This window comes from Coregonus lavaretus (assembly GCF_964263955.1).
Source record: "Coregonus lavaretus genome assembly, chromosome: 14".
NCBI lineage: Eukaryota > Metazoa > Chordata > Actinopteri > Salmoniformes > Salmonidae > Coregonus > Coregonus lavaretus.
In genome coordinates, this window is record NC_140001.1 from 29060920 (window position 1) to 29081396 (window position 20477).

A 20477-nucleotide genomic window follows, 5' to 3' on the forward strand; every position below is an offset into this window, starting at 1 on the left:
TTAGTCTCGACTGTGAGTGAGGAAGTGCCTAAGGTTGTCGGAGGATGACACCTAGTGGGTCGATCCGGAACTGCGACCCCCTCCTGTAACAGTGGATTGCACTTTGGAAAAAAGCTGCACAATATTTAAGGGAAAATGTATATTTTTGTTTTACAGAATATGCACATTAACTGTAGTTTTGCTAAAATAACAGTCTGTTTTGTTTTTTATTTCAGATATTTATTATTTACGTCTAATGATGTTTTGATAAGAATTAAGTTGATAGTTTACTGTGATTGTTGCTTTTTCCAATAGTTTCTTCTTGGGGTCGAAATGACCCCAGTTGGTAATCCATGTATGTGACATATGTTGGTAGTATGAGGGTTCATTTTATTTGTACATTGTGAAAATGTTTGATAATTTTAGTATTTAAGTTGTATATTACCTTGTTAATGTACTACCACGTATCGCAAGTAGATTTGGAATAAACCCCAAAACATTGTATTTTTTAAATGTCTATCTAGCCAGCTAAGCCATTGAGAATAACAATAGACATTGAGAATAACAATTTAGTTTTTGAAGGTGATGTTAAAGAGTGAAGGTTCATGAATGTCAAAGATTTGTGAACAGGTGGGGGAATTTGAAATAGGTGGGATTAAAATTATATTTGCTAATAACGTTTTGGAAACCACTGTTCACACTATATGGATTGTAAACATGTCCAGACATTGAGAACCATTATATCATTGAGTTGTAACATCAAAGTGTGGGTAAGCAATGTATGACACTAGACTTCTGTAACCTCTTTGCCAATAACAACTCGCTTTCTGTTTTCAAAACAAACTGCAAATACATCCAACATGTTTGTAAAGTCACAAGCTTGATGTAGTCATTGCGTGTCAGGAACATGGGGCCGAAATACTAAACTTTTGGCTACAATGTAATACACTATAAGTGAATTTGTCCAAATACTTATGACATTTTCAAATGGGGATCTATCTAAAGTACATAATGTCTATTCATTTCTAAACTGTAAAATCGATATGTATGAAAATACCCTCAAATAAAAGGTGACATTCTGTATTGTCGCCTCATAAAACGTTTAATCCAAAATGCTGAAGTTTAGAACCAAATTAAAAGTTTTAGCTTCACTTACATAACCAAAACAAACTACAAATGCATCCAACAAGTTTGTAGAGTCACAATGTAGTCATTGCGTGTTAGGAATATAGGCCCAAATACTAAACTTTTGACAAAATGTAATACAATAAAAGTGAATTTGTCCAAATACTTATTTTCACGCTATTCTACATGTATAATCGGTGCGCACTCGGTTCACAAATTATGGCCCGGCACTCTGTTCATAGGTGCTAAGTATACTCGGCCAGCAAATGCTATTGGTGTGTCTGAGCCAAAAAAAAAATCTGATTTTCAGGTGCTCCTAAATTGTATGTTGTGCTCCTGACTTTTTAAAGTTGAGAGCACCAGTGTTACCAATGAATTTTTTTAATTAAGAGCCCTGAACACATGCTACAATCAAAATCCCATATCTACACAACACCCTGAGGCTAAGCGGTTATGATTTTTTCTAAAGAAATGGATTTGACATAATGAACACGTTACTTCATTGTATTGCTTTTACAAAACTAACCCCAATACTAACTATGTTCAGACGGTTAACTGGCATTCTTTTAAAATACTAAATAAGAAATCAAACGTTGTGCTATTTTCCTAAACCATACTTCGAAATAATGCAGTTGAACATTGTAATACCATACTTCATAATGTTATCTTACATTTTTATGTCAATTTTTATGTTAATATTGAACAATCAGATTAACTTCAGAGAGAACCAATTCTCAATATTCACCAGAGACAGTGATTCTAAACTTATAAGAAGTTGTAAACTCTTTATTATTTAGTTTTTTGAATTTTGAAATAAATATAACTTTTGTCATATTTATGTGGTAAAAACTACTGCCATTTAAAGGGGTGGTACACCAACATTTTGAATAAACTTAATTTTATTAACAAAGTGATTCATCCATTGATTCCGAGAGACAATGACCAAAAATATGGCTTAGTTTTCTATATTTACTTACCCTCAGCCAGCATTAGCATCACTGCTAGTGAAACAATGGGAGTGGTAGGGCCAATGGCAAGATACTTCAAAAAGCATGCTCAAATCCTCAACGTTACTTCAGACCAAATTTTATAGCAACCCAAATACCATATAAAGTTGCACATATAGAATATTGGAGGATATTATAGGAATTACCAAGTGTTCATAGCACTAATATACTTTTTATGAGCTGTTTTGACTGGAACTAAACGAATATGTAAGTGTTTTTTGTACACGGTCATATGATACATGGTATAGAAAAGTACAATCTTAGGAGAGTACATGGGGAGTTACAGATATATCTCTGCATATATATAGAACACAGTGGCAGGTCTCTCCAGAGATGTTCGATCGGGTTCAAGTCCGGGCTCTGACTGGGCCACTCAAGGACATTCAGAGACTTGTCCCGAAGCCACTCCTGCGTTGTCTTGGCTGTGTGCTTAGGGTCATTGTCCTGTTGGAAGGTGAACCTTCGCCCCAGTCTGAGGTCCTGAGCGCTCTGGAGCAGGTTTTCATCAAGGATCTCTCTGTACTTTTGTTCCGTTCATCTTTCCCTCGATCCTGACTAGTCTCCCAGTCCCCGCCGCTGAAAAACATCCCCACAGCATGATGCTGCCACCACCATGCTTCACCTCCAGACGTGACGCTTGGCATTCAGGCCAAAGAGTTCAGTCTTGGTTTCATAAGACCAGAGAATCTTGTTTCTCTTGGTCTGAGAGTCCTTTAGGTGCCTTTTGGAAAACTCCAAGTGGGCTGTCATGTGCCTTTTACTGAGGAGTGGCTTCCGTCTGGCCACTCTACCATAAAATCCTGATTGGTGGAGTGCTGCAGGGATGGTTGTCCTTCTGGAAGGTTCTCCCATCTCCCAAGAGGAACTCTGGAGCTCTGTCAGAGTGACAATCGGGTTCTTTGTCACCACCCTGATCAAGGCCCTTCTCCCCCGATTGCTCAGTTTGACCGGGCGGCCAGCTCTAGGACGAGTATAGGTGGTTCCAAACTTCTTCCATTTAAGAATGATGGAGGCCACTGTGTTCTTGGGGACCTTCAATGCTGCAGAAATGTTTTGGTACCCTTCCCCGGATCTGTGCCTCGACACAATCCTGTCTCAGAGCTCTACGGACAATTCCTTCGACCTCATGGCCTGCTCAACTGTGGGACCTTATATAGACAGGTGTGTGCCTTTCCAAATCATGTCCAATCAATTGAATTTACCACATGTGGACTCCAATCAAGTTTTAAAAACATCTCAAGGATGATCAATGGAAACAGGATGCACCTGAGCTCAAATTTGAGTCTCATAGCAAAGGGTCTGAATACTAATGTCAATAATGTATTTCAGTTTTTTTTTTACGTATAAATTAGCAAAAGTTTCTAAACTGATTTCACTTTGTCATTATGGGGTATTGTGTGTGTATATTGATGATGGGAAAAAGTAATTTAATCCATTTTAGAATAAGGCTGTAATGTAACAAAATGTGAAAAAGGGAAGGGGTCTGAATACTTTCCGAATGCACTGTATACTGTATATAGTCAGTGTTCGGGGAAGCTACTCTGAAAATATATAGTTTACCAAACTACCAATTTCTTCACACTGGAAGAAGTTAAGCTACACTAAAGCTAACCTTAAGAAAATGTAATTGACTTAACTAAAGTCAGTTTGAAAAAGTTGTTCACTACATCCAAACTACTTTGTGATAAATTATCATCTAAATCTGAAATGTCTTAGACTACAAATAGCAAGAACAGTTCAATATGGACTCAAATGAAAATTAGGCAGCTCTGATGCCGAAAGATAAAGGACATTTAATTCCTACTTCACACATTTTATTTTAGCAACAAAAAAAGTAGTGTGTAGTTTCAGTTGTTATCTACACCGATACATGGGGGGAAAAGTAATTAACTACTGAAAACACTATCAAGATTTGAATTTAGTTCAACTACCACCAAGCTACTGTAAACTGTATTTAAATTACTAGAATTAGTGTATGGGATGTAAAATAATCCTTAATTCAAGAAAACAGATGTATGGTGGATATAGTTGTGTGAGAGAGATCCTTTGTGACCTTAAATCTGATCTAATAATATTTTTTAATGTAATATGTTCATAGTACTTACAGGTATTTGTGTGTAAACATACCCTTATGCATTTTACATTTTGAGGTAACATTATTAATCAATTCTATGTGAACCCAGACTTTGAGGTTATCAACATTAGTACCATCCGACAACATCCACTTGAACATGTCACCCCCTTTCTCCCCATTTACATCTACCACCCAGACTCACAACCAGGCTACAGCTAGAAGTCCAGACACACCACCCCTTATTTACAAAGGGGTCTAGAGAGGGCCTGTCTTGTCTTAAGGTAACAGCGAATCCACAATGTTTATGCAGATTTAACCCTTCTCGGGGTGAGCTACTGTATCCCGTGAGTGAAAAGACCGTTCAGAAAAGTACCCCAACCTCCCCTATACCAATTTCTCCAACTTTTCACCCCACCTCTGTTGGGATAAGTGGTCTATTCACTTGTAGGTTAACAGGGAGCCCTGTAGGATTAAGACCTGTCAATTGGTCACTGGCAGGACTGAGTTCCTAACATAAGCTTCACTGACCACAATGGGAAAGATGTGATGATGTAGGTCTTTGCGTATCTGACATTTTCCGTCACCAATGTAACTTCTTGAAAACTGTTGTCTGTAGTATCAGTGGATATAATTATATTAATATTAATGAATTAATTATTCATATGTGCAAGAGACCTTCAATGATCTTACACATTTATTCTAATAATATTTTACATGTTACATGTGTTAATATGTGTAAGATAATCTTCTTGTAAGTGCAAACACCCTTCTATAGAAATAGTCTCTAATCACAGATTTCACATCTGCGGTCATAAATCAAGACTCCCGGGTCATGTTCTACCTGACATTACATCATATGATATAAACAGACATCAATCACACACAAACCTAATTCACCCTAATTTATAGAGTCTTAATTAACATAACTAAACCTAATTACCAACCCCCCAAATCAGTCCCCCACAAACCGGATGTTTACAATTATGGTTGAAACCACTTGATAATCTCATTTAATTACCTAATTTGATTACCCCTGGACATGCCCCCCTCATTTTGCTGGACTATGGTAATAGGAACACACATTATCCTGAGAACCGCCTGTGCCTGCTTGTTTAATCAATGATGTGTATTGTATTGAGTGTGATTTCATTAAATAAAACATCTGTCACAAAACCAAATGATTTCAGATGCTTTGTTGATGGCTGAGACCTTGTACAATTTACATTGTAGTGCCTGAATTAATTTCTCAAATTCTTTAGCCCATACTTTTCTGGAAGAGTTGTTTTGATCTACTCCGATACAGTGGGGGCTAAGAGCTGACACGTTAAATTACTGAAGGAGTGAAATGGAGTACATTCTGAACGTATAACAGTAGCCAATTCTAATATTAATTTGGAATCAAATATGGGTGATTCAGCATGTGTTCTTGATATCCACAAATTCACAACATTTGTATCAGAAAAAAACCCTGAAACAAATTCATTTTTGACATATCAAATTAGCTTATAGGATCAGTAGCTCCAAACAAATCCCTTCAAAGTCCTCAGTGTTTTACTTATCACATGAGAGATGAGAGCAAAGTATGTTCTATTTCTAGTGTCAACTGCAGGGCACTGCTTTCCATCTAAGTTAAAGATTTAAAACTTTCTGCCTGGATCTCGTTCCGCAGTCCAGTAGGGACACTGTTAGATAATAAAACTCTCACTATTTAGAGAGTTGAATATGTTTCAAATCATACTGAATAATTCTGATTGGTTAAATCCAAATGCCCTTGAACACCAAATGGCCTCTGACTCTGGTAGTCTGGAAGATTGCACTATTTTTGACTGTGGAATGTGTGGATCTACAGAACACTAGCATTCACCTAATGCTCCCTCAATGTACAAGAGCCCAGCCATCAACAGCCATTGATCATTTTGGGTTTGAATCAATAAGGTATTCTGTCACCTGTTCTAACTGAAGACTTTTTCTCCATAGTTTTTTATCTCCTCAAAGACAGAGATAGTCTACCCGGTCAAAACTTTTGGGTCCGTCCCTTGATTTATCGCTCATTTCAGCCTGGTAATGGCTCTGTGCTAAGCGAGGGCCAAAAGCAGGTAGTTCTTTCTGTATATATATTTTTAATGTATATTACTATACAACACATGGTAACTGATATTTCTGTCATCAGTTCTCCCACTTCTCCCCTGCTCAACCAACCCAATTTTCACTCTGGACTAATGTCCTACAGTATACTTACTTAGTAGTTTATGAATGTATCATCGTAAAATCCTCTACCCCATTCCTCTCCTGACCCAACATTGTATCTTTATCTGTGGGTTGTATTTGTAATGTAATTTGTCATTTTGTAATTCCATAGAGTAATATATAATTTTTCACTTCTGTGGTTGAGCTTGTCATACATTTGATCATACACCAAACTCATAATCTCACATTCTATACAACTATGTTTGATGGTTCATGGTTCTCTCCAGTTTCACAGCAGCTCAAACTGAGCTGACAGTTCTTCCTTTGCAAAATGCTTTATGTCTAAAAACCCTCTGGTTTGGGTGCACATGTTGTATTTTATTTGTTAGACCAAGATTTGCTTTGTTTTATTTATATTTCGAGCGGCCTCACTTGTACTGTATGTTTTGGCTGATTGTCTCCTTGATATCCTGGTGTCCCTGAGATGTGTCTTGTAATTCCTCAGAGGTTGGGGAATTGTGTGTGTGTGTGTGTGTGTGTATGTACATTGGGGGAAAAAAGTATTTAGTCAGCCACCAATTGTGCAAGTTCTCCCACTTAAAAAGATGAGAGAGGCCTGTAATTTTCATCATAGGTACACGTCAACTATGACAGACAAATTGAGAAAAAAAAATCCAGAAAATCACATTGTAGGATTTTTAATGAATTCATTTGCAAATTATGGTGGAAAATAAGTATTTGGCCACCTACAAACAAGCAAGATTTCTGGCTCTCACAGACCTGTAACTTCTTCTTTAAGAGGCTCCTCTGTCCTCCACTCGTTACCTGTATTAATGGCACCTGTTTGAACTTGTTATCAGTATAAAAGACACCTGTCCACAACCTCAAACAGTCACACTCCAAACTCCACTATGGCCAAGACCAAAGGACACCAGAAACAAAATTGTAGACCTGCACCAGGCTGGGAAGACTGAATCTGCAATAGGTAAGCAGCTTGGTTTGAAGAAATCAACTGTGGGAGCAATTATTAGGAAATGGAAGACATACAAGACCACTGATAATCTCCCTCGATCTGAGGCTCCACGCAAGATCTCACCCCGTGGGGTCAAAATGATCACAAGAACGGTGAGCAAAAATCCCAGAACCACACGGGGGGGGGGGGGGGAGAGAGCTGGGACCAAAGTAACAAAGCCTACCATCAGTAACACACTACGCCGCCAGGGACTCAAATCCTGCAGTGCCAGACGTGTCCCCCTGCTTAAGCCAGTACATGTCCAGGCCCGTCTGAAGTTTGCTAGAGTGCATTTGGATGATCCAGAAGAGGATTGGGAGAATGTCATATGGTCAGATGAAACCAAAATATAACTTTTTGGTAAAAACTCAACTCGTCGTGTTTGGAGGACAAAGAATGCTGAGTTGCATCCAAAGAACACCATACCTACTGTGAAGCATGGGGGTGGAAACATCATGCTTTGGGGCTGTTTTTCTGCAAAGGGACCAGGATGACTGATCCGTGTAAAGGAAAGAATGAATGGGGCCATGTATCGTGAGATTTTGAGTGAAAACCTCCTTCCATCAGCAAGGGCATTGAAGATGAAACGTGGCTGGGTCTTTCAGCATGACAATGATCCCAAACACACCGCCCGGGCAACGAAGGAGTGGCTTCGTAAGAATCATTTCAAGGTCCTGGAGTGGCCTAGCCAGTCTCCAGATCTCAACCCCATAGAACATCTTTGGAGGGAGTTGAAAGTCCGTGTTGCCCAGCGACAGCCCCAAAACATCACTGCTCTAGAGGAGATCTGCATGGAGGAATGGGCCAAAATACCAGCAACAGTATGTGAAAACCTTGTGAAGACTTACAGAAAACGTTTGACCTGTGTCATTGCCAACAAAGGGTATATAACAAAGTATTGAGAAACTTTTGTTATTGACCAAATACTTATTTTCCACCATAATTTGCAAATAAATTCATTAAAAATCCTACAATGTGATTTTCTGGATTTTTTTTCTCATTTTGTCTGACATAGTTGACGTGTACCTATGATGAAAATTACAGGCCTCTCATCTTTTTAAGTGGGAGAACTTGCACAATTGGTGGCTGACTAAATACTTTTTTTCTCCACTGTATGTGCATGGATTTATATAGACAAACAAAATCGTCATTTGTTGTGTTTAATGAGCAGAGCTTTGGAAGATTCAGCCTTTTTGCTTCGACATTGAACCTCGATCGCACAAAATAGGCCCTTCATACTTAGTTAATTATTTGAAAATGTAAATGGTGTAAGGTAGTGTCTACTCTTATTACTATGAAATGATTCATGGTGAACCAGTCCTTCGTCAGTCCAGTCCAGTCCAGTTCACCAGTCCTTTCAGACAGAATTGGTCTTCTAAGAAGGCTGACCAAAATCAGAATAATAGTAATAAATTAATCAATCTGAAGGTATGAATTATTTGAGAATAAATTGGAATTGGAGAATAACAAGACAAACACAAGTTATTTATACATTCAACAGACACTATATATACAAAAGTATGTGGACAACCCTTCAAATTAGTGGATTCGGCTATTTCAGCCACACCCGTTGCTGACAGATATATAAAATCTAGCACACAGCCATGCAATCTCCATAGACAAACACTGGCAGTAGAATGGCCTTACAAAAGAGCTCAGTGACTTTCAACGTGGCACCGTCATATGATGCCACCTTTCCAACAAGTCAGTTTGCCCTGCTACAGCTGCCCCGGTCAACTGTAAGTGCTGTTATTGTGAAGTGCGGCAGGTAGCTTAGTGGTTAAGAGCGTTGTGCCAGTAACCGAAAGGTCTCTGGTTCTAATCCCCGAGACGACTAGGTGAAAAATCTGTCGATGTGCCCTTGAGCAAGGCACTTAACCCTAATTGCTCCTGTAAGTCGCTCTGGATAAGAGCGTCTGCTAAATGACTAATTATATTATATTATTAATTATAAGTGGAAACGTCTAGGAGCAACAATGGCTCAGCTGCGAAGTGGTAGGCCACACAAGCTCACAGAACGGGACCGCCGAGTACTGAGGCAACACTCGCTGTTGCAACACTCGCTACGAGTTTCAAACTGCCTCTGGAAGCAATTTCACCACAAGAATGGCTCCATGGCTGAGCAGCAGCACACAAGCTGGAGTGGTGTAAAGCTCGCCGCCATTGTACTCTGGCGCAGTAGAAACGCGTTCTCTGGAGTGATGAATCACGCTTCACCATCTGGCAGTCCGACGGACGAATCTGGTTTTGGTGGATGCCAGGAGAACACTACCTGCCCCAATGCATAGTGCCGCTACAGCATACAATGACATTCTATACGATTCTGTGCTTCCTGCTTGTGGCAACAGTTTGGGGAAGGCCCTTTCCTGTTTCAGCATAACAATGCCCCCGTGCACAAAGCGAGGTCCATACAGAAATGGTTTGACGAGATCGGTGTGGAAGAACTTGACTTGCCTGCATAGAGCCCTGACCTCAACCCCATCGAACACCTTTGGGATGAATTAGAACACCGAATGCGAGCCAGGCCTAATCGCCCAACATCAGTGCCCAACCTCACTAATGCTCTTGTGACTGAATGGAAGCAAGTCCCCGCAGCAATGTTCCAATATCTAGTGGAAAGCCTTCCCAGAAGAGTGGAGGCTGTTATAGCAGCAAAGGGGGGACCAACTCCATATTAATGTCCATGATTTTAGAATGAGATGTTCGATGAGCAGCTGTCCTCATACTTTTGGTCATGTAGTGTATAATAACTCTAATCAAAATATTTGCAAACATAATTAGTGATCATGAAAAGGTAGTAAATAGAATGAAAGACAAGAAGCGAGACCTCAATATATCTGAATTAATATGTGATACACTGTCTGTGAACAGTCTGTCCTTGGCTCTGGTTAGGCCGCATGGAGGTGAACAAAGGAAAGATGGCAGTGTGTCCTCCTTTGTCCTGAGTTGAGGGGTTCCTTGGTGGTGGTTTCTTGCTCCTTTCCTCTGAGTTTGGATGGTCCCTCGTGGGCTGCTCCTTTGGGTTGTAGAGGCTGTGCTCTAAATTGTCTTCTCCTTCTTTCTTTGAAGAAGGTTAGCTTAAATGAAAACTCCTTCTGAGACTGTTTAGTGCATGGGCTCTTCCTTCCCAATTTCTGTACTGGATTACAGGTACTATTCCCTAAATGGTACTTTCCCTAATTTATCAGTTCACCAGTTCTTGCCATTTAAAGGCGAAGGACCAGGCCCTGTGGTCAGCCTACTGAAGATGGAGGTTCTTCTCCCTCATCGAGAAAGGTCCAGCAGGATAAGAGGCTAAAAGGGGGAGACAGCAGAGTCCTTTTGTAGTCCTGTGAGGTCACATGGTATCGTACCTAGGTGTGAAGTGCCACTTTGATGATCCTTTGTCTTAGAGAGAGAGAGAGCGCTTGGAGGAACTCAGTAGTCCATTACATTTCAACATTCTAGACAGACAGTAAAAGTATGTTCAACATATGACATTAAAACGACACATCACTACAATGGCGTATAAAGCATATAAATGCACATAAAAAATGCACTGTTAATTCAATCTGTTGGAACCCGTTCTTCTTAAACACAATCAGATAACCTATGGGCCTATTTTGTTGTTGGGAATGTCAGGTGAAATCACCATGACTTAGCAGTTTTACAGGTGCAGTAGCAGAATCTACACAGGGAAACAAATGGTTAACATTTGAATAATAGGTGTACGAGTAGCATTGCATCAGAAGAGCCTTTGTGTTTCTCAAATCGTAAACCCAGCCAATTTGTTTTCCTTGCTGGCAATATCAGCCCCAAATTTTACTCAGTTATTGCTTGACAAAATAATGATAACAGTAACTGAACATTTGGAGATCAACCCCTGATCCCTTACTTACAATTCACATTATTAATGTAACTTAAATCGCAGTACATAAAATTAAGAAATTCTTCAAATGTTACAATGTTTTGGACCACTCCCACTGAATTCTTCCTCGTCTGCAGTATAGCGGTGCTGGGTTGTTATTGAACACTGTAGATTAAACCCGTTTTGACAGGGAGAATGCAAACTCCATTACGCCACTCTGGGTGTGTTCGGTTGAGCCAATAAATAAGCGGTGTGCAGGGAAAGAGCGAACTCTGGGATGGATGACAAAAGAAGAGAGGATTATGGTGTACCACGTGTAGTAGTTCCAACTGATCCAGGAGATCAGTGGGGTTAGAGTGGGCTCCATCATTGTGTTGACATAGAGGTGTTTTCCAGCCCACCACTCCATATTGTCAGCAGCATTCCATAATTATTTCTCTGCTAACAATGCCAACATATTTTATTTTGTGAGACACCAAACTTGACTTAAGCTTACTCAAGATGGCACCATACTGGATGGCTGCCTTTTTGCAAGCTCCAACTGTCACGCCCTGACCTTAGAGATCCCTTTTATTCTCTATTTGGTTAGGTCAGGGTGTGATTTGGGTGGGCATTCTAGTTTTTCTATTTCTTTGTTGGCCGGGTATGGTTTCCAATCAGAGGCAGCTGTCTATCGTTGTCTCTGATTGGGGATCATACTTAGGCAGCCTTTTTCACACCTTAGTTTGTGGGATCTTGGTTTTGTGTAGGGGCTTTGTAGCCTGCAGTACTTTACGCTTGTGTGTATTTTGTTGTTTGGTCTGTGTTCATTTATTGAATTAAAATGTTCGCCTACCACGCTGCACCTTGGTCCGAGCCGTCAATCCACGAGCGTGACACCAACCCAACTTTGCCATTTATTTTTACTTTATTTTCACTAAATGTATCCGCTATAATTTCTTACAACCGACAAGAACTTTCAACATCAGATCTGCAGTTACGTACCTCAATTCCGACTTCGATTTCGACTCATCTGCCCTGGGCTATTTCTGTAATTCCGACCCAATTTTCGGGCTACCCAAGAGGAAACGCCGGCGTTACAGAGGCAAGAGACATCCTGGAGAGATTAAGGTGAAGGGAAAACCGGCCACCGCATCCCTGCATTTTCTACTGGCCAGTCACTTGATAATAAGTGGACTACAGGAAACGGTGGGGTGAGCACGCCCACATCCACCTCAGATCGCGGATTTGCTACCAATGGGACTCTAGAAACTGCAATATTCTCTGCTTTTCTGAAACATGGCTCTCGGACAAGATGGCTATGCAACTCGATGGATTCTCCACTAACCGTGCGGACAGGACACGTCTCCTTCACCACTAGGAGCGATAAAGCCCTAGACCACTGTTATTCTACCCACAAGCAAGCATACAAGGCCCTCCCTCGTCCGCCATTCGGCAAATCAGATCATGACTCCGTACTCCTGCTTTCTGTTTTACAAGCAGAAGCTCAAACAGGAAGTACCTGTGACTCGTTCCATTGAGAAATGGTCACCAGAATCAGAGGTTATGCTACAGGACTGCTTTGTTAGGGATGATTGGAATATGTTTCGAGACTCCGCAGATACAGTGGCTTGCGAAAGTATTCACCCCCCCTTGGCATTTTTCCTATTTTGTTACCTTACAACCTGGAATTAAAATTGAGGGGGTTTGTATAATTTGATTTACACAACATGCATACCACTTTGAAGATGCAAAATATGTTTTATTGTGAAACAAGAAATAAGACAAAAAAAAACAGAACTTGAGTGTGCATAACTATTCACCCTCCCAAAGTCAATACTTTGTAGAGCCACCTTTTTGGTGTTCTCGGGGTGATGAGAGGTGTTGGGTTTGCACCAGACATAGCGTTTTCCTTGATGGCCAAAAAGCTCAATTTTAGTCTCATCTGACCAGAGCACCTTCTTCCATATGTTTGGGGAGTCTCCCACATGCCTTTTGGCGAACACCAAACGTGTTTGCTTATTTTTTTCTTTAAGCAATGGCTTTTTTCTGGCCACTCTTCTGTAAAGCCCAGCTCTGTGGAGTGTACGGCTTAAAGTGGTCCTATGGACAGATACTCCAATCTCCGCTGTGGAGCTTTGCAGCTCCTTCAGGGTTATCTTTGGTCTCTTTGTTGCCTCTCTGATTAATGCCCTCCTCACAGAAGTGTGATTGACTTGGAGTTACATTGTGTTGTTTAAGTGTTCCCTTTATTTTTTTGAGCAGTGTATATATGTGTGTGTGTGTGTGTGTGTGTGTGTATATACACAGTGCAATGAAAAAGTATTTGCCCCCTTTCTAATTTTCTCTACTTTTGCATATTTGTGATACTGAATGTTATCAGATCTTCAACCAAAACCTAATATTAGATAAAGGGAACATAGTGAACAAATAATACAACAATTACATATTTATTTCATAAACAAAGTTATGCAACACCCAATTCCCCTGTGTTTAAAAGTAATTGCCCCCTTACACTCAATAACTGGTTGTGCCACCTTTAGCTGCAATGACTCCAACCAAATGCTTCCTGTAGTTGTTGATCAGTCTCTCACGTCGCTGTGGACAAATTTTGTCCCACTCTTCCATGCAGAACTGCTTTAACTCAGTGACGTGTGGGTTTTCAAGCATGAACTGCTCGTTTCTTGTCCTGCCACAACATCTCAATTGGGATTAGGTCTGGACTTTGACTACGCCATTCCAAAACTTCCAATTTGTTGCTTTTTAGCAATTTCCATGTAGACTTGATTGTGTGTTTTGGATCATTGTCTTGCTGCATGACCCAGCTGCGCTTCAGCTTCATCTCACAGATGGATGGTCTGACATTCTCCTGTATAATTCTCTGATACAGAGCAGAATTCATGGTTCCTTCTATTAAGGCAAGTCGTCCAGGTCCTGAGGCAGCAAAGCATCCCCAAACCATCACACCACCACCACCATGCTTGACCTTTGGTATGATGTTCTTACTGTGGAATGCAGTGTTTGGTTTTCGCCAGGCATAATGGGACCCATCTCGTCCAAAAAGTTGACTCAAGTTTGCCAAAAATCACCTGGATGATCATCAAGACTCTTGGAAGAACGTTCTATGGACAGATGATTCAAAAGTCTAACTTTTTGGACGACATGGTTCCAGTAATGCCTGGCGAAAACCAAACTCTGCATTCCACAGTAAGAACATCATACCAAAGGTCAAGCATGGTGGTGGTGGTGTGATGGTTTGGGGATGCTTTGCTGCCTCAGGACCTGGACGACTTGCCTTAATAGAAGGAACACACAACACACAATCAAGTCTACATGAAAATTGCTAAAAAGCAACAAATTGGAAGTTTTCGAATGGCCTAGTCAAAGTCCAGACCTAATCCCAATTGAGATGTTGTGGCAGGACTTGAAACGAGCAGTTAATGCTTGAAAACCCACACATCACTGAGTTAAAGCAGTTCTGCATGGAAGAGTGGGCCAAAATTCGTCCACAGCGACGTGAGAGACTGATCAACAACTACAGGAAGCATTTGGTTGGAGTCATTGCAGCTAAAGGTGGCACAACCAGTTATTGAGTGTAAGGGGGCAATTACTTTTTCACACAGGGGAATTGGGTGTTGCATAACTTTGTTTATGAAATAAATGAAAAAAATATGTAATTGTTGTGTTATTTGTTCACTTATGTTCCCTTTATCTAATATTAGGTTTTGGTTGAAGATCTGATAACATTCAGTATCACAAATAAGCAAAAGTAGAGAAAATTAGAAAGGGGGCAAATACTTTTTCATAGCACTGTGTATATATATATATATATATATATATATATATATATATATACAGTGGGGAGAACAAGTATTTGATACACTGCCGATTTTGCAGGTTTTCCTACTTACAAAGCATGTAGAGGTCTGTACTTTTTTATCATAGGTACACTTCAACTGTGAGAGACGGAATCGAAAACAAAAATCCAGAAAATCACATTGTTTGATTTTTAAGTAATTAATTTGCATTTCATTGCATGACATAAGTATTTGATCACCTACCAACCAGTAAGAATTCCGGTTCTCACAGACCTGTTAGTTTTTCTTTAAGAAGCCCTCCTGTTCACCACTCATTACCTGTATTAACTGCACCTGTTTCAACTCGTTACCTGTATAAAAGACACCTGTCCACACACTCAATCAAACAGACTCCAACCTCTCCACAATGGCCAAGACCAGAGAGCTGTGTAAGGACATCAGGGATAAAATTGTAGACCTGCACAAGGCTGGGATGGGCTACAGGACAATAGGCAAGCAGCTTGGTGAGAAGGCAACAACTGGAAGAAAATGGAAGAAGTTCAAGATGACGGTCAATCACCCTCGGTCTGGGGCTCCATGCGAGATATCACCTCGTGGGGCATCAATGATCATGAGGAAGGTGAGGGATCAGCCCAGAACTACACGGCAGGACCTGGTCAATGACCTGAAGAGAGCTGGGACCACAGTCTCAAAGAAAACCATTAGTAATACACTACGCCGTCATGGATTAAAATCCTGCAGCGCACGCAAGGTCCCCCTGCTCAAGCCAGCGCATGTCCAGGCCCATCTGAAGTTTGCCAATGACCATCTGGATGATCCAGAGGAGGAATGGGAGAAGGTCATGTGGTCTGATGAGACAAAAATTGAGCTTTTTGGTCTAAACTCCACTCGCCATGTTTGGAGGAAGAAGAAGGATGAGTACAACCCCAAGAACACCATCCCAACCGTGAAGCATGGAGGTGGAAACATCATTCTTTGGGATGCTTTTCTGCAAAGGGGACAGGACGACTGCACCGTATTGAGGGGAGGATGGATGGGGCCATGTATCGCGAGATCTTGGCCAACAACCTCCTTCCCTCAGTAAGAGCATTGAAGATGGGTTGTGGCTGGGTCTTCCAGCATGACAACGACCCGAAACACACAGCCAGGGCAACTAAGGAGTGGCTCCGTAAGAAGCATCTCAAGGTCCTGGAGTGGCCTAGCCAGTCTCCAGACCTGAACCCAATAGAAAATCTTTGGAGGGAGCTGAAAGTCTGTATTGCCCAGCAACAGCCCCGAAACCTGAAGGATCTGGAGAAGGTCTGTATGGAGGAGTGGGCCAAAATCCCTGCTGCAGTGTGCAAACCTGGTCAAGACCTACAGGAAACGTATGATCTCTGTAATTGCAAACAAAGGTTTCTGTACCAAATATTAAGTTCTGCTTTTCTGATGTATCAAATACTTATGTCATGCAATAAAATGCAAATTAATTACTTAAAAATCATACAATGTGATTTTCTTGATTTTTGTTTTAGATTCCGTCTCTCACAGTTGAAGTGTACCTATGATAAAAATTACAGACCTCTACATGCTTTGTAAGTAGGAAAACCTGCAAAATCGGCAGTGTATCAAATACTTGTTCTCCCCACTGTGTATATATATATATATATATATATATATATATATATATATATATATATATATATATATATATATATATATATATATATATATATATATATATATATATATATAGTCCTCTTGTTGAAGGACTGTGTTGCAAATTAAATCCCAACTCAATATATCCACAGATGCCAGAAGGCCTGGACAGGATGTCCACATATGACTCTTCTTCAGTTCCCACAAAATAGAGTGGAATTATTCTAAGTTAGGAACTGCTGGCCTATTTAGTTGTGACCCTGTTATGGCCAATGTTGCGTTCCCTTCCCACCTCTGGTTTTTATTGTTTTGAATGGGTCCTGTTACTGAACCTTTCAAAAAAAACATATTTGAGAAAGCTCTAAGGCAGGGGTGTCACTCATTCCATGTAGGGCTTAGTGTCTGCTGTTTTTTGGGGGTTTTCCTTTCAGTTAAGACCTAGACAACCAGGTGAGGGGAGTTCTTTACTAATTAGTGACCTCAATTAATAAAGTACAAGGGAGGAGCAAAAACCCGCAGACACTCAGCCCGCCGTGTAATAAATTTGTAACATGCTCTAAGGACTTATTGTTCTTGACCTTTGGCTTTCCTGGAAAGTGTTTGTTGGATTGCACACTCAGCGGGTCGGTAACAACCGGATGCTTCCGGTTTTAAGGGGAAATGGAAAAGAGCGCCTGTGACGTGACTTCAGCTTTTGGGAGACACTCCATCTTAACTCCTCCTCCACATTTACTGGATTGGTTGAACAGTGCAGAAGAGAACCTCCCCCGACAAAAAAGATAGAAACGCCGCTCAGGCATTTATTTTACGCCTGCTACATTAGGTTAGTTGAATTGTAGCCACATGCATGTCTAAAACCCTACCATAGCAGCTATTCATCTTTCTTGGAACCTCACACATGCTGGCTGGATGAATTTATCCTAGTACTACACTTTAACTGGAAGTGTACCTTCTTTGTCCAGTATCTTAAAAAATTAATTGTCCAGCGCTAATTGTTAATGGGAGCACTACCATTGTTTACCCAGGCCTACCTTTACAGATCCACATACAGTTCAGTACACTGCCGATGGAGGCCCATATACAAGAGACACCAGAGGAGAAAGTAGCTACTGCTGCTTGGCCATCACCACTGTAAGGTATCTTACTTTGTCCCCTTTGCCCTCCCTGTCGCTCTACAGGTGTGGGCATTGCCACAGTTGTCATCTCCTTTGTGCTCTGCACCTACTACAACGTTCTCATGAGCTGGGCGCTCTACTACTTCTTCAACTCATTCCGAGCCAACCTTCCCTGGCAGTCCTGCAACAACACCTGGAATGCTGTGGGTAACTGCTCCAGCGGTTTCCCTGGAAACGCCACCCACCTGCAATCAGCCAGTCAGCAGTACTTTGAGTAAGCACCGTCCAACTGGGCACAAACTGGTTGAATTGACATTGTTTCAATGTAATTTGTCAACGTATTGTGACGTGGAATCTGTTTAAAATACATTTGATTTGCAAAAAGTAATCAACGTTAACTGTTGTTTTGAGGGTGAAATTTCAACCACAGGATTAGGTCCTAATGGTAACCAATTTTCAACATTGACAAACCTTGTATTAAATATGTTGAATTTGTACCTTTGAAACAACGTCATATCTTCAAATGTATATCCACTATAAAAATAAAAAAACATTAGGCTGTGCAGCACCTCCTACTGAAGAGTTTATCTACAGCTATTAATTTGGTCGCCCATCTATGGTTTTAACCAAGCCCAGCCATGCTTAGCTTTTATATTTGTCACTGACTACTACCAATGTGCTATTGTGAGAATGATTATTGAGAGAACTCTTAATAACTAAATATATTCACTGTTGCTATCAAAGTCATTTCAGAACGGTAGGTTTAACAGAGCAAATGAAATGTTACCATACTTTATAATTCATATCACCAATTATATTATTTAGGCCTATATAGAATTTGCAAAGTCATCAGCAGCTATTGTTCAACTAAAAATAAACAATAAATATAGGCCTACGGTTTCAAGCTTTTGTTGATTTGAAATGTAATCTTCAAGTTAATCATTAATACGTCTTCATCTCAACCAACAATCTAAGTTAAAGAATAGGACTAAATCAAATCAAACTTTATTTAAAGTGCATTTAAAGGTTGATTTAGATTTTATCCTATTCTTAAACATCGATTTTTTGGTTGAGATGGAGACGTGATCCAACATATAAATTATTAATTTATAGACAAACTGGATATTGAATTGTGTTTAGTTGTCAACGCAACCAAATATCAACATTTGAAGGAGATGTATTTTCTGCTTGGATAGTTCCATCTGTGCCACTGAGTTAGTCTGGCTTTAATTCCAGTAAATCTAATTAAATCTAACTTTAAATGCACTTTAAATAACGTTTGATTTAATTTAGTCCTGTTCTTTAACTTGGATTATTGGTTGAGATGGAGACGTGAATCCAACATATAATTATTAACTTATAGACAAACTGGAATTTGTTGACAACCAAACACATTTCAATATCACTTTTGCCATACAGTAAATAGCCTATTAACTTGTTAACAAATTACATGTTGGATTTACATCTCCAACTAAACCAAAATTAAAAGTTAAAGAATAGGATTAAACCAGTGGCTGAGATGAAACTTTTCAAGCATTAGATATTCTTTAAATGTTAACATTTGGATTCATTGTCAACCAAACACAATTCAATAATATTTTTGTAATACAGTAAATATCCTAAAGTTAGGGCTAGCTTACAAACGAATGTAACAGTAGTTATTCAACCTTTAAATGAGTAACACATCCATGGCCACATTTTGAGGTTAGCCTAATGTAACTATAAATGTATATTTTATGTGATCATAGAAAGCGTGCATGTTCAAGATAGCATGCAAAGATAGCAGAATCTTGAACAGCATTGATCACTTGCACTATGTACTTTTAATTTAATTTCAACTGAAATCCAGGTCATTTGGTTGTGATAGTAGATGAAGCACAGTTATAACACATTGAGTTGTTGTATTAATACAAAATATCTGACTATATTGTATTCCCATTTGAACTTTGTTGTGCTTTTAAATGGTTGAAAGCGCAATGATAACACATTTAGATGATCACTAAACCAAAAATCAGACATTGTTTTTCCATTGGAATTTGGTTGTACTTTTAGATGGTTGAAAGCAGTAATAGCACATTGGGAATTCAACAAACTTCTGGCTGTCTTTTTGAGTTGGTTAATAAAGGTTGAACTCTCATTGGGAATCTTCATTTAATAAAATGTTTATTGACGTAGTGGTAGGGCATGAAAGTCGAGGGCATGGGTAGGGCTCAGGACTCTTGGTGTTATTGTTATAGCTTGTTTTATCGCAGAGGGTTTGTACTCTCTTTGGATAATCATATGGTGAGAAAAGTAATGAAAACCCCAAGCTGGATGTTAATTGAAGCAGGAGGACAGATTACTGTAAAGTCAGGGCTTTTGTGTTATTGAATGATAACAGTATGATAAGCTATGAAGGTTTCTTTAGCTTTGTTTCCCATCCTGACCCTTCCTTCCTCTCTCAGTCACAGGCTTCTGGAGATAACCAATGGTATTGAGGAGGCAGGAGGACTACGCTGGGAGCTGTTTGGCATCCTCATCCTGGCCTGGGTCATTGTCTACTTATGCATCTTCAAAGGCGTCAAATCCACTGGCAAGGTCAGAGTGCATTCTCTTCCCTCACAACAGCAGCTAGTTATTGTTAGTCCTCCTTAGAGCAGTACACTCTTTAAAAAAAAATGCTTTCTAGAACCTAAAAGGGTTCTTCGGCTGTTCCC

The 20477-nt window shown here is 40.0% G+C and overlaps 1 protein-coding gene across 1 annotated transcript in view; it reads left to right on the forward strand.

The window, feature by feature from the left end:
- LOC311141102 (sodium- and chloride-dependent GABA transporter ine) overlaps window positions 1-20477 on the forward strand; it is a gene marked incomplete at its 3' end in the record, with an annotated part of 61080 nt that overhangs the window by 19279 nt on the left and 21324 nt on the right. Inside the window, exons 3-4 of the mRNA XM_084176369.1 lie at window positions 17845-18055; window positions 20226-20358. Of these exons, the coding sequence (XP_084032495.1) occupies window positions 17845-18055; window positions 20226-20358 (344 nt within the window). The remainder of the gene's footprint in view (window positions 1-17844; window positions 18056-20225; window positions 20359-20477) is intronic.